The sequence below is a fragment of the Helicoverpa armigera genome, chromosome 12 (assembly GCF_030705265.1).
Source record: "Helicoverpa armigera isolate CAAS_96S chromosome 12, ASM3070526v1, whole genome shotgun sequence".
Classification (NCBI taxonomy): domain Eukaryota; kingdom Metazoa; phylum Arthropoda; class Insecta; order Lepidoptera; family Noctuidae; genus Helicoverpa; species Helicoverpa armigera.
The window spans coordinates 4873486-4889845 of NC_087131.1; the positions used below are offsets into that span (position 1 = coordinate 4873486).

Sequence of the window (16360 nt, forward strand, 5' to 3'; positions counted from 1 at the left end):
ATTGAATGTAATCAAAGGGATATAATCCCTGGTAGCGGGCGAGCAGTGTTGAATTTAATTTATGAATAATTGAAAATAGAGGTTAGAGGTATGTGCGGTCGTTATCGGCGTGCCTCGGGGAAATGAACGACGATAGCTTTTTATGGAGTTCACGTTCAATTGACATAATCAATGCCTAGGCATTGGATATTCTTTTGTATTTGACTATAATATTTATGCATTTAAGTATAGACGCAGTAATACAAAAGAGAAATTAGGCACCCATTGGGTAAATATTACGGTACATAAGAAACAATGCTTACAGGCAATGTGATCTGCACATTACTGTTTTCCTGTTAACCCGTACGTTGCTGAGCATTGGCACATTGTAGCCGCATCGTAAACAAAACGAAGAAATAAGCCCACGGGTCTCTTTAACTAAAGCCTGACTTTGTGGATAAGGCAAAAAGGCTTCTATTATAATACACTCTTCATAAAATGTAAGTAAATATAATATACAAGAGAATGGGTACTCATATTCCTAAGTATTTGCAAAAAGAAGCTTTAGTTTTAATTTTCTAATGATGTAGCCTTAATCGTGCTAGTGTTCTCAAGAAACTGGTTAGTACGAGAGATTGTTTTAAAATTTAATTCGATGTACATATACTTCAAAGAAACTGAAGGATCCAAATTAATTAATTCTGAGAAATGATCAATTTCGCGCTATGATAAAATATCTCCGCCGCAGTTGCGCTCGTCACGGTAATTCGTTAGCAAACATATTCTAAAATGAATTAACGATAACATTGAGCTTTTACGTCGAGCTCATTTAACAGTGTTATTGTAATTAATAACGTTTTAGTCCAATCAGCAACGTGCGGCTAGAACGAATGCAGTGCACTATTATGATAAAAGATTAGTCGCGTGGCGTTCGCTTGTCGCGGCGAGGCGCGGCGGGGCGCGGCGCGGTGCGCTCGGCCGCACTCTACAAACGTTTGCTCTCATACAACTCCCCACAACTGTTCACTCATTTGCATTTCGCAGTCTGTTAGGTAAGCCTTCGCCACAGAATTTGGTCTGCATTGCTGCTTAAGTAGGTATAACACTAACACACAGACACCAAAGTAGGCTGACGCTGCAACGTGGCTTTTCTGGCTGCCTTATCTTAATACGTGTCAAGTAAGCCACTGTTATTACGTTATTTTACACGATTTGCTTTATCTTAAGCTACTGGTGATATAAAGGCACTTTCCAAGTGTCTCATGAAGCGTAAAATTATGGTCGCAGTGGAGAACTGGCGCTCAGTTCCAATGTATTCGGAATACGTTCATAAAATTGAAGCTGTCTGTGACCGATATTTATGGGCATGCATGGTGTCTATTTGTATCCAAGCTAGTCCGATAGTGGGAATTTTACCATTCTGATTTCGAGAATTTATTAGGTACGATTCACACCCACGTGATACGTGCCCACGAAGATATTAAGTCCTTATCTTAAAAATAAACTTCGTACTACAATTTTTCTGCTAATCATGTTCAAGAGGATATTTTTATGCAAATTAGTTCAGTTCTGGGTTCGTTTAAGATCTCCGTATTACTTTCTTTGAGACTAAAACTAGAGCAGTGTTTTCACAACACGTGCACATTGTTTATTAAACCGCATTTGGATTGGATTATTTTTCCTTGTTAGAGGACTTTCTTGTATGAGTGCTGAATAAAAATTTCATAAAATAGTCCAGTACACCTCTTACTTTATATACGTATAACTTTAATTATCTTAAACTATATCTCAATGCATAAACTCTTTGTTTAATTATACTTTCTTAGCTTTTAATAATTTTGCTCTCGGAAAAGAAATTAAAAGTACATTCTTGGTTTGGCTTCACTCTTAGAAATGTAAGAGTCAATAAAAATAATTTGGGCCCCTTGTTGCAGTCCCCTTCACTGAAGGAGGGTGCGTTTTGATGTCGCGCCAGAGACGGATTATATCGGATACGGCTAAGATACTCGTTTTACGACTTTGGTCTCTAATATAAAACTTGTCGAGCGTTATGGCTAGAACAACCATTTTGAAGTGGTATGGCTTTTTCATCATAGTACGTCGTCTTATCTTTACACCATTTGGAAATAAGTATTTTGTTTAAGAATATAAGTTATAAACGTAATTTACTAAGAAACCTCAGGAATTTTGTTTAGAATTTCAAAAAACAAACTCTGTAATATATAGTATGTGGCTTAAGCTGGATTAAATTTTTTTGTTTAAGTAGTTTGTTTTATAAATTACCCAAAAAATAGGTTATGTAAATTCCCAAGACTATCAATTTCCTTAAAAAAATTAGAGCACATTACATAAAAAGAAGTATCTCCAAGCAGCGGAAAGAAACAATATATTGAGCTCATTAATCAATGTCAGGCCCCAACAATGACCGGATACCTTTTAAAGATTGATCTCGTGTCGTGCACAGAAATATGAAAAACAATAGACGTGAACAATAGATGTTATAGTTTTAGTTCCGAACTAAAATAAATTGTAAGAAATGAAAACGTTATTGGAAAGCTACTCCACTAAGGTGTAAAGTTTACTTTGTAAAGTAAAATGCAAATGCATAAAACATCCAGGAGCACATACCCATAAAAATCTTTACTCCACCATTTTATACTCGAAATAAAATAAAATAAAAAATAGCGAATTTGTAAAAGCGAACGATTTTCTGGCTACACACAATAAAATACAGCAGCTATAGCCATGCAAACGTTAAAAGCTACGGTCGCTTCCCCATTCCTATTGTTTCGCGCGAGACAGACGAAATTAAGGCACATCGTTTTATATTTTCGTTTTTAATTCACGCAGTTGAGAGCGAAGTTTAAAAAGCAGATAATAACCTTTACAGGGAGTATAACGCCGCGGTCGAAAGCTGTAAAATGTGCTCTTTTATTGCTGTTTTAATTACATTCTTCGCATTCACCCTCCTTCCTTTATTTTCGCGTATTTCATTTTCATAACACAATCGGCGTTTTAACATGTCTGTTGCCTCCCAAAGTTCTTTAAATACGAACAAATCTGATTGATTTATGAAGCAATCAGAAAAGCTGAGAGAAAGCCTATCAACATAGTTATCAACATAATTGCCTCGTATAATCCGTGGCAATTAGTTAATAGATGTTTCTTTGCTGCAGATAAATAAATAACAAAGTTTCTCGTGCTTATCCCGTCTTCAGAAACACAAATATTGACATAATTAATAACAACAGAGCACGTCCGCTCACTACTCGCGTTGAATTATAACTAAAGGAAATATCTACGTATCTCATGTTTCTGTAGTTTTACTTCTGGAACTGTGAAATGTACCTGCATTTAACTATAGGAACAGAGATATTATTTTTATTTACGTTTTTTTTTTATTTATGACATATATGTCACGCTTTCAGGCCAAAACTATTGAAACGACTTAAATGAAATTTAGCACAGATAGTCTATTTTTATCCGTCTGCATCGAAAAGTTTTAGTAAAGTAACTCGTTAATAAATCAAAATGAGATATAAAAGCTATATAGTTAGATCCTAACCAACCATACGCTTACGAAATAAAATTGAGTATTCGTGTGGCATATTTTTCTCGCAGTTTCATTCGTGTGTCATAATTTTATTTTCCTCCTATTCTTTCAAGTCGGATTTCCATAAATGTTCCGTCAATAAAAGCCACTACAATGCCTAAATATTTAAGAATACTCTGTAGCTGAAGCATTTGCAAATAAACAATATGAATGTTAGGCACACATTTTTTTGTATACGAATAAAAAAACATGGTAAATGACGAATTCCGTGCGCCACCCGATATTTCAGACTATCTGTATGCAATTTGCATCGTCAGTATTTTCCCTTCGATATACTAGAAGGTGTGTAGCGCGCTTAAAAAGTGATTGCTCCACTGGCTTATGTATGGTAAAGAGTAACGATTTTTCAGGCCCCAATATTTTATTTACTGCTGAGTTTTGTTGGGTATCAATCTAAAAATTCCACTGCGTAGTTTTACAGGAAAAGTTAAAAGGCTGGTTTTACACTGTTGCTTTGATAAAATTGTTGATAAAAAATGTTAACTGTATAAAACACCTATTGTTAAGGTTCTTGGTTTGTTTTTAACGTCTCATTAATGTTTTCGGGTTTATACTCGGAAGTATATTTTTTAATACTAATAAATGCAGAAAAACATTTTAAAGTTTGCGCAAACCATTGCAATTTAACAACAGATTTTATCGTTAATCAAATATTTATGTAAGAAGGTTATTAAGAAATTGTTGTAACGCTTTTAATAATTTATAATATTATAATAACAGCGTATACTTTACTACAACTTTCAATACGGAATGTGAGTAATAAAACCTCGGCAACGCGATCTTAAATGAGACTACGATTGTTAACAAGAACCTTAATGTTAAAATTATGTATAAACCTTGGATCTTTAAATTTAGGGCCTTACAATAATAGGTAATTATCTTACTTTGATATCCGCTTTTATACCTGAAACTTTTGTTTATTTTCTAGGAAATATTCGTGTTTGTGAAAAGTTTGCTAACAGCTATGGTTTGTCTAACATATCTATTTTAGAGTAAACGCGAATGCAAAAGGCGAAAAATCATCAAAGCGATCTATAAAAGGGGAAGACGCAACTCTATAAGCGTTTGGAAAAAAGTATCTCGGTTTTTGTGTAACGACTTTCGATTTACTGAATACGAGTGCTCTTGTGAAGGGTTAGAGAGGGGAGGTATCACTCCACATCGAGTCAAGTACATTCGTCCGCCAAATAAGGCGTAACTTACTCCGCGCCGCGAATTTATAGCGTCTATGAAACGAAAATACGTTTCGTTTTTATTTCTGTAAAATTTCAATTTCACAGTACGCTGCCCTTTGCCTAACCGTGGTCGTAAAGCCGCCGGTTATATTTATTAACAAACATTTGGTTAACTGTATCGGCTCGGATTTTAACAGATACGTGTTTGGGACTTGATTGACTTGGATAAACTGCGCCATTGCTACGTAAACTAAGGAACATGTATTGTGCTATTTGTTAAATAATTCCTGGAGTCAAACTTTGGAATCGTTCGTGTAATCTTCATAATTTATTCACGAACTCAATATGGGAGGGTAATTTCTCTGCGCTCCTAGTTTTTAATTCACCCTCTCTGTAATATGCCAGTAATGGAAAACTGATATGACACCTGTCACTATCAATTACGACATTTATGGAGAACGGTAACTAATTACTTATTTATTCGCTTTGTTAGAAATTGCTAACTATGGTAGTGAACATTTACCCTTTACGAATTTCTGACACTATACGTACGTACGTACTTAAATTAACACATACCTCACAAAATGTATATAGGTATGTGCTTTACATATGTAGGTATATCAATATAATAATGCTGGTTTAAAAATATCAGGAAAAAATCATCACCTTAATAATACTTGTTAGCTCCTTTTCCAATTTTATAATTATGACAAGTTACCATGAACATTAATTAACTGCAAAGATGTAGATATGTATATCAATATAATCATTCTGGTTTAAAAATATCAGGAAAAATCATCACCTTTTTAATATAAGGCAATAAATACAGCATTGGAAAAGTACTGATCGTCACGATTCATCTCGATTTTAATAAAATGTAAATCTTTCATTCATTACATCAAGTTCCATTGAGAGAACGATTTCAATACGTTTGTTATTACTCCAGTAGGCACTCAATAACGATAAATGTTTTTTTATTTCCGTGTTACAAATAATAGTTAGAAATGCTCAAATAAGTGAGATATACCATAAATGAAACTACTTAATTATATAATTTACTTTCTGAGGTAAAACAAAATAAAGATTTGTTATTTTAAACTCGAGAAAATAAATATTTTGTTTGATACAATCAGATTTGGGTTGATATACAAACTTGCCCACTTTCGTAATTCCCGCCGTGTCTATATTGAAATGCAGCAAACATAAAGCTTCGTCTTAAAAATTTACATATTTTATCTCGAATTTCTCAAAGTTCCCTTAATGTCAATTTAATATAAAATTTATTTCAAGTTCTGTGACGAATAGAAAAAGAGATAACGAGACACCGCCGCCTCTTTCCGTGATCACCGCCACGAATTATGTGCTCCGAGTCCTGAATATTAAATGAAGGCGGCAAAAAGTAGCGTGAGTTTGCGTCAACTTGCCTAAAATTACGGTTATTGAGCCAATCGGTTCCCTGACACAGTTCGCGCTAAATGTATCTACCCTACTCCCTTGACACGAGTTTTATTAAACACATCCACTTTTTCAATAAGCTAAGTCGATGTGATTTATAAATGGCTTTTAGCAAATTGACGTTCCACTGAATACTAGGACAAGGGTACAATGTACTGGCAGTTCGTTAAATTGAGCAACTTAGACCGTACCAAATAACAGATCACGCAAATCTGAATTTATTTAATTTATGAATGTATGGTAATTTGCGTAACGGTTTCGGGAAATAGGAGCCTTCAATATTTATATTTAAATGAATTCTGTGTTCTGCTAACTCTTTACTTTTTACAGGGGTTGCAAAATAAATATCTTTTATTTAACAATTTATTGAGCAAACAGTCGTCAATCAACTGTATTGAACCGGACGATTAATTGGGCTTACTTTCGTTGGACCCTGTTCAATATTTAAAATCATTCGTCGAAAACTTTTTCTTTGGTGTGTTGCGGCTTGGGCTATATAATCTGAGAGTTGCCAAAACCCATCTGTGAGTGAGATCCTATTTTCCAATCTCCTGGGGCTTTCCATTGAATCAGTGTTGATAAGCATCTTGTGCCTACCTTATTTAGATACCTGTTACTTTTCAGTTACTCTTTTCTATCTGATTCTGATAAGGGTTGCGTGCTACTTATGTCAGAGTACAGTTTACTGAAGAATATATTGTACGGGTACCTAAGTAAGCACAAAATACTTAGGTATTTGAATTAGGTAGGTACGTGAGTTCCCCGAGAATGTAAGGTAAGATTTTTATATTGTAGTACGTAGTGAGAATGTTTGTTCAGAAAATATATTTTGCATCTATGTTGTGAAAGCGGAGCATCGGAGGAAACTATCCACTCAGGAAAAAACTTAGAACATATTATTTTTATCAGTTTTCATAAACGAGCGTGCTTTTAATCTTTGTTATGCTCATATTTTTACACTACTGGCAGCCACTAACCGGTACAGTCACAAACTAGATGCATCTACTTACACCTGACTGGATTGAAACCCGGACTATGAATTCGTCCTCAAAGTTAGATCGCATTCGTTAGCCGCGGGCCGATGTGATTGAAACCCGCTCCGACTAGATTGCCTTTCACACCTTCAAGTAACAGATGCAAAACTGAAATATGGGCTCCATCAAGTACTAAATTGACTACTCTATTATTAATCTCACGTCATTGCGACGTTCAAGACTTAAGTTTCTGCTCATAACGGTTGCTTGAAGCTAAGTTATTGCGGGGAAGTTAAATTCATTTATTTTGCTACATTAGTTGCGGGAGACATTCCTTCTCATTTATAACATTTTGTAAATCGCTTGTAAGCCGCTGACAGTAATGAATTATTCTGCGGCGCATAGCTTCCCTTCTCACACGCTGTGGCTAGAATGATCCTAGTTGGCCTAGTTTGGGATAATTGTAGGTTAGCTACAAGTTTATGCTGAAAATTTATTACCGAACACCGATGGTAAAGCATACGCTTAAATATGTATTTGAACTGCATTAAATTCTAAACTGATTCGAGGAATCAATTTGAATGGTACGTTTTGCAATGCTTGCTAGACTAGAAGCTTATGAGTTTGTGCAGGTAAAGCTTATATTTAATAGACTAAGTGATATTAAGCAAATATAGAACAACAATAATTTGTATCTTTAAAAAAAGTTGAGAACTATACAAAAAGGTACTGTCTATGAGGTCTTACCCACACTTTTGTATATAAACAATCATTCTGCAAGGGCCGAAAGCCAAGTGATTGCCTAGAAATTCTGATAGAATATTATGTAAGTTTGTGTAATATGAAGACCGCCATAGGCTATCTGACGCACCATACGATATACCGTTTTGATCGATATTTAGGAGAAAACACTATCCTCGAAGCTAGTTATTGAATATTCTAGAAGCACGAAATAATTCTTCGTACTAAGAAAATAGACCCTTCGATAAAATATACGTAGTTACATTTAATTATTTTTTCGTAGATATGAGAAATTATTTTATTAATAAGCTTCTATATAAGAGAATTAATTTGGATGTTATTTAATTATCACATGTTATCTTACATTACATTTTATTAAACATCTCTGAGACGAAGGATTTTTTTTCATTACTTATTATCTATTAGTTAAACTTTATTATTACTTGATTGAATACAAAATTGATTCTATATTTAAGTTAATGGTCAAGTAATATATTAAATAGGTGGACACTATCAACAAGTAGGTAAATAAGTTGAAATTACTGCTGATTTTCAGCTCGAATTAATTTTCTGCGCAAACTGTTGAATGAAAAAATAAAATAAAACCTAATAGTTAAAAAAAAAACCTTCCCATAGCACTCAAAAGTTAACCGGGCGTTGTGGGCTCACAGTTAGTTTTTAGAACTCTCATAGCTGAAAAATTGTTCCAACATAGTCAACTGCCATAGCTTATAAAAATATTACGTAACTGACAAAGTTTTAGGCGATTGCATAACCTAAAAAAGAGGAGGAATATTAAAAAAAAAACTCTCAAAAAGGGGGTTATTTTTTTCTCTATCCAACTCAAATCAAACCACGAGTCAATATTACAAATGACCCTATATCGTCCTTGTAGAGACGCGCGTAATCCTTGGTAAACACGGGATCGGGATCCCGGAGTCCGGGATTATTGCAGGACGGGCTAGTGGAGGCCAGGCCGTCAGATAACGGGAGATGGTTTTAATGTGATATTAGCGAGTTAACTCCCGCTCTCGCACTAAAGCAATATGTGATAATCATTAGATGGGCATCCGTCCCCTCGCCGTGTTTAAGTGATAGATAATGGACTAATACCGTACACTCTAACACTTCTTGTTTGTAAATGTAGTTTGTGATTACAGTTTGATGGACTTGTTAGTAGATTAGTGATATTATATTACGGACATTGAAGTACGCGTTACAGTTTGGTGCAATGTGTGCATCAAATGTTGTTCATCTTTGTTTTCTCAAAAGGGAAGTCTTTGATTTATCCAGGTCCTGATGCCGCTAACTTTTAGAATAACGTTAAAAGTTAAGTACATTAAACACAACAGGCATTATATTTACTTATTTTCGGTATCTATCCCTTTTTGTTGTATAAATATATAAGACATTATGTGGACCATGTTTCTTGAAATAATCCTCTGGAAACATCTTATACACCCACATGCAGAAAAGGGTTGTCTATTTTTGGGTAGATACTGACCGTTCTAATATAATAAATGTAAGCATTCGTTGTTGCGTAACAGTCAGTAACAGATTGGCTAGTTTTATAAAATTACAAGACTTATTATGGCAGTCGAATACGAAGAGACATCTGTTATGCTATCAATTTACATAAATAGATTGACACGAGTCTCAAAAAAATACGCCTCACCAGAACTTGACGAATTACTCTAATAAAAAATTCTTAAAATAAAAGACGCAATCTTATGCTATTTCAATTAAATGAGCCCTGTAGGAATGATTTATTTCCAGTTTTATACAAAAAATGGCTATCTAAATAAATCTGTCCTCCACCTAAATAATAAATAACAGCGGTCTCATTCGAATTTTTACTACGGAATCTCGATAGCTATTTCGTTTTCTGAGCAAAAGAAATATGTTTATGGGTCTGTTTATGCTATGGCGAGACCTTTGTTTACGTCAACGTTACGGCTGCGACGTAACGCTGTTTCTTACTGTTATAAAATACGAAATAGTATTGGACAAGAACCAAACGTATATATCCATGTTTCACAACGGGCTTCATGTTAGCAACAGATTTGATGCATCAATTTCCTTCTTGCTTGAGATAGCATCTATAGCTTCACGTACACATCTCCCGGAGATTCGATTTAGTTTTTACAAGAGGGTGCAACCGTGCATCGCATATCGGCCGGTGTCATCGGGCTTAGATAGATTGAGGGGCTGTTGAGTCTATCAATCAGTTATATCAGTAGGAGAACAGTTAGATATCACAGAGAAGGGCGCCCGAGCCCGAATAAATCAATAGAGAGGATCGCTTACTGTGATTGTTCGCATTAGTTTACTCTTACTTATGTCGCTGCTTTATAGCTTCATATAAATAAAAAACTTGTTCTCGTAAAATGTTTGGAATTATCGCTTTGTTTCTGGAATAGGTAGGTATTGTATGTGTGGAGTATAGGTAGGTATATTTTACGGTTGTTTGATGCATAAATATACCTGACTGGAGAAAGGAACTTACGTTAGTTTACAACTTATGTCTATGGTATACATAATATATGGCCAATGATATTAAGGAAAGCCAGGGGAAACAGTCCAATGTTTTAGCACAAGCTTATTTCACTTTACTGATTCTCCAGTTCACAGTCACGGGAAAACATGTCACTTCGATCTGACAGTGAAAAACAACCGGCGCGTCATTTGTCAACGTCAGCCACTCAACGCGGAGCAAAACATAATTTCATAAAGACATCGTTGTTCTTGTAACGTTGCGCCGAACACTTTTTACTGTATCACCATCATCGAATTACTTATTTGATAAATGCCACCTGAGTTACGCGGTGTATGATAAAAGGAACGCGAAATGGGAAAGAAGAGAGCCTGTCTTGTTTTTTAATCCAATTTGAATAAGCTAATTTAAAATGCTTTGAGATACACACTGTTTTTATTAAACACTCATTCTTTTGTTTCATACGCTAACAGATAGTTTATTAAATAAGAATGTAGGTAAATAGAGTCGAGTTCTTATTTATTTGTGTTGCTAGGGAGTAGCCAATAGGGACACATATTGGAACGACAGCGGCCGAGCTTGTAGTAGGCGCCCATCCATAAGGTTTTGTTTATTTGCAACATGCTTTTCAATTCCTATTGTAGGTATTTGTTTTTCATTTTGCCGCTGCGATAGAAAAATATGGAATACGAAATCGATCAACGTACTAGTCACGTATCATCGACGTTACACGTTACAAGAGATATGTATATTCAAGGAAAATTATTAGTTTTGTGATAAACACTGCCAATTATTTATTTGATTTGGTACGAAAACCTTTGATTAGCCAACATCAATCTCAGTAGGATCTCTCGGAATTTAACAAAACAATAAAAAAGATACCTGTGAAAATCGGCAGCCCCATTCGAAATAGTTGGTTTTGGATGTAACACAAAGGAAACTGATAAATAATTCAAATGCTGCAATGCGGTCCTCAAGGAATTGACAAGGAATGTAGTCGCGTGTGTAGTGCCACTGTGGAACTGTGAGGCGTAATAGTGCACTTGAGGCGTATTTGACGACTTAAATCGAGTCTGCATGCCCAGATATTGCGTGCAAGTTTAACAAGCCTTGTATTGGAGACAATGCTTTGTATTGGAAAGTTACGTTTCACCTCTTACCACTTGTGTATGCATGGAGGTATAGCAATGCACCGAGAGTTTCAAAGGACTTTGTTTTCTATTATGAAGATTCTAATCACGATAACCACATTTTGCGGCGATCGTACCCACCACATGATCGGCTCATTATTCGACGCTGAAACTAGTCGGCCACTCCAAAATATGCACATGATCACAGCTGAAAGGCATTTTGATTACTCTTAACTAATGGCCTTAAATTCTGCAAAATATTTTATAATTATTTGAAGCTATAAAACCACGTGTAAGTTTTTCAGTCGGCCGGCTCACAAATTAGTTTTTATTCAGTCATCAATTTCAAAAACTTTCAACTTGTTTCAACATAGTCATGGTATTATGTGAAATTCTCACATCGTAGTAGCAAGCTTTTCAACAAATTTGAGCGGTCGAGGGTAACAAAAAGTTAAGTAATTAACGTTTCAGCGGTTTGAAAGTTCCTTCAATCCATGCGTGAGCTGAATGGAACGCCGGCAAACGACTATAAAGTACCGTTATATTTTAATAATCCTAAACTCTATTCATTCGAAGTTAATTAACGAAAGTAAGACGTGTAGACAATGTGTACATAAAACCAAGTGGAATATGATATTGTTATAGGAGCCTGTCAGTATAGCTATCTAACTAGTCAATTAATTATGAAATTCAATTTGAATGTTCAATTTGCTTCGCTGACAGTTTGTACAGAGTGAGGAATGGGAGTGAAATCTTACTAGAAACAATTTATTTATACCAGAATTATGTCCCCAAAATTTGTACGCTATTTATAATTCAAATATATGTATTAGAATAAGTAGGTCAGAAGATCCTATAAACAATATTACGTAAACCATCTGAGAATGCCAGCAGCATTCGCAAACACCTCAAAACTGCCGATTAATGAAGGAACCATCCGAAAAATGTCTATCCCAAGTATCCCTATCACGTAACGAAATATCTATAATTTGATGGGAGGAATTTCATTAATACGTACCTAAGTTCCTAATCTTCTCGGCAGTCCGAAAATAACAGGACCATAAGCATGAATTGAATATGGATATAATTCTCATTAATATATTGATTATAATTAAGTTAGCAAAAAGGCTACATCTTTATTGAATATTTAAGCGAGGGCCGCGTGTAATCAGTATTCTGGTCAGATGCTGTTAGTTTGGTTAGGGCGCTTCAAGAGTCTCACAGGCGATTCCCTAAACAGGTTATCTTACCGCATTTATATCGTTGGCGCAACACAAATATTAGCATAATTAGTTCGACGTACGCTGCTTAAATATATGTACCTACGTGCCTTGTCTGATCAATTGTGTACTTAGGATGATCCAGGACGTTTCGCCTAAAACGTGTCAAAGGTAAAACTTTCGTACAAGATACATTAAGGGTTGACATATTTCCTGTAGATGCTTCAGATTCCAAACAAATACATACAAAAAGTTCTTATTTGAATTTTAGTAGCTGTGTGCAAAAGCCTCTTGCTTCGTCAGACTGTGTCAAAGGGGGATACGTGAATTTGATTGACTGCACGGAAAAATAAAAATAACAGGTGCCTGTGGTATGACTTGCTTTCTTTGATAGGAATCCGCTGGATTTTCTTTTGAATAGACGCTGCATTTACACAGATATAAAATTACATCTTGAGCGCTTCCAATGTTAGTTGGCAAGTACAGTTCAGTCAGTCAGCCTGTACGTATTTACCTATCGTATTAGATGGCTAATTTATTTTCCCAATGAGTTCTAGAATAGGCTTTTAAACGCAACCATAGCAGTGTACCGGCACGGCGTTGTTAAAGGTTACGATCTCATTGTATAAGTCAATAGCAATTCGGTGGCCAACCAGTTAAGCCGGATCGCTGTGCGTTTGTGAACCATAAACGAACGATAGCTCCCATGTACCGTTGTGTGCCCAGTCCCGGCTTAGTGTGAATTGCCATAGTCTATACACTACACAAAGGCGAACAATGTTGCATGTGGAGAAAATAATACAAATCATGGTTACATGAGCTCTTTGGTTTAGCGGTTGAAAATTTTGAATTCGGAACTAGGGGTTTGTTTCCATAGCTGATATAAGTGATCAGTAAAATTAGGTACACATTTCTTAGTAAGTATAGCAGCTGGAATCGATTTTTGTATGTAGCTCGTTGGAGGTTAGGTATTTACTCAACCGTACATTTATCTTCACTTCTGCTTAAAGTATAAGTATGTTAATAAAGTAACTTTTTTAAACCTTTGTTATTGTTCGATGTAAAATGCCTTATGGATCTTGCTCATTAATAAGACTAATAAAAGCAAAACACTCCATAAATATGAGTCTGCAATCCAAAAAATTAATAAATACTTTAGCTTTACATAATACATACTTTAGATATCGGTTCTCGATTGAATTGATTTCACAATAAAACTGCACAGAATGACGTCCGATGGGATTATTCAATGCCGGTTGTCCAGCTACGGAACCACAAAAACTAAACAATGATGGCGATAAACAGTATTACCAGCTTAAGTTGGATTAGCGCGGACTAATGTGGAAAACCTTATACTAACTCCAGGGATTTCAAACAGTAGATAAATATCTGCGAATAATTATTAAAAGAACATTGAATAGGATATTTCTGTATATATTTTCTAGAAATCTAGATGAACACAGAAATAAAACTATTGATCTTAAGATAAATAGACGTAAATAGAGAAGCTTTTAGGTCCTAGGGATTGCTAAATAATCCCTTTTGTCAATGGGAGGATGAAATATAGATCCTCAATAGAAAAGAATTAAATGAGACAAAGCTTATTGGAAAAACATTTCTTTTGCTTTTAAAGGATTTGGGACTACTATTTTCGTGATTACATAACTGAATATACATGAAAATAATGTACCTACCTGTATAGGTCAACGGTCACAGAAACTGTTTTGGATTCATTGGTTTTCATTTTACAGGCATATAAAGAATACTAGGCAGATAAAATTATTGCCAATGTCTTCAAGGTTTTGAAATTGCTACGACAAAATCTATGCTAAAGAAGTAAAATATTCTGAGAAAGTAAGTACATTTTCTTGATGCAATACAAAAAAAAACATAAAATAAACTGTCCGTCCCAAATGTGAACATCGCGACGGCAAAAATGATGTGATTTATAACCCCTAACCAAACAATGCGTTCATTAAGGCTAATCAAATTGTAATGGTCCAAACAGGGGAAAAATACGCACATAAAATCGAGTTTGACCTTGTTACATTTGTCGAGGAGCATTAAACATTCAACAGCTTATCGGGACTTTGTTATGAGTTATTCATCTATGCATTACATCCTGTGACACGCCCTTCAGAAAAGCGGCAGTACCCGCGCATACCCTTCCAAAAGGTTAAAATTCACTCATGTACTAGACGAATTGGTTCAAGGGTAAACCACTTCATCTAATATGGCTTCGGCTTAAAAATACAGATTGGGTTTTATTTATTTGCCCTTTTCTATAAATAGAAGTGGGTAAGATTAATCGTTTCTTGTATAGGTAATGATGATGAGTATCGGCAGGATTTAATAAGTATAGGTAAATGCACTGAGATTCTGAAGCAGTAATCTATTAGGTACTTATAACAATCCGTTTGTCCAACAACTTGTTGCTATAGATAGTTGCAATGATCAATCATCATATAGCATACATTTGCCATATCAAAAGTCTGAGCCCTGTAGGAACCACTAATTTACGTAGGTAATAAAACCACGTTCACGTCTATTGACTGCAAACATTTCAACAACAAAAAAAACACTTGTAGGGTTGCTGGATTTGAAATTAAAGCCCCGTTGTACTAGACGATAGTTTATTGACAACTTGTCTTATGAAACGTAACACTTTACAATATTTATGCAACAAGGTTAAGGCAACCCTAAGTGGAGGGATGAAAGGGACTGCGTGGCTATCGCCGATCAACCTTCCCTAGCTGGCTAGTTCCTGAAGACTGCTAGGCTATCGAACAGGATCTAGTCGTACTTAGGCTCAGAATTGGCTGCGTGGCTACCGGACTCTGAGCCTCTAGCTAGTGGAATGAATGGTTTGCTCGATGACGGTTCTGCTTATAAAGGCAGACTGTTTACATGTGTGCACAATATCTACACGTAGTTGTCTGTAGTGGTGATGCGGCGCTCACGCAGATAGACGGCGTTACTGGTCTACTGAAGCTGTTTTAAGTTTATGACTGCCACCCACACTAGATGGCGCTGTATGTTTGTTACACACTATAAATTCTTTCTTCTACTAAAAAAATATGTTTATTAGTAGTAGCAGTTTATTAAAGTTCATAAGTACTTATGTGTGGTAACTTTCACAAAGGTAGAACAAAGACTTTATAAATATTCATTTGTTGGTTTACAATCGATTTCCATTAAGCAGAAATTATCATACAGGCTTTTATCATGGTAATAATGATATAATACAGTGACAATAAGTATACGATTGATTGATTGTTGCCTACGATCGGACTACTTACAAACCACTCCGTCATTTTCCTTAACGCCGCAAAAACCGAAAGAATGACTCAAAGAGGGATTTAATTGGAAGAAAAGTTATGTTATGGGGAAAAAAATATCCGAATTATATAAGACTTTTCAAGGAAAAGGTACGTTTCATGGGAAAATTAAATTCAATGTAATGGGAAATTATAGAGGGTCGGGATGTTTCGTAAGTAGTTTTAATAGCTAATTATAAATAACTTGCAATCATTTCAAATTGCTTGTTTCAATATTATTTTTGAACAATAATATACTATT

The 16360-nt window shown here is 35.2% G+C and overlaps 1 protein-coding gene across 2 annotated transcripts in view; it reads right to left on the minus strand.

The window, feature by feature from the left end:
• The window catches only part of LOC110374954 (large ribosomal subunit protein eL24), a 215331-nt gene that overhangs the window by 84287 nt on the left and 114684 nt on the right, over positions 1-16360 (minus strand). The window contains exon 1 of one of the 2 annotated variants that reach the window (XM_049838804.1): positions 11086-11090. The exons of the other annotated variant lie outside the window; for it this stretch is intronic. Coding sequence (XP_049694761.1) covers positions 11086-11090 — 5 coding nt within the window. Of the gene's footprint in view, positions 1-11085; positions 11091-16360 lie in introns of those variants that run through there. 2 annotated transcript variants of the gene reach the window in all.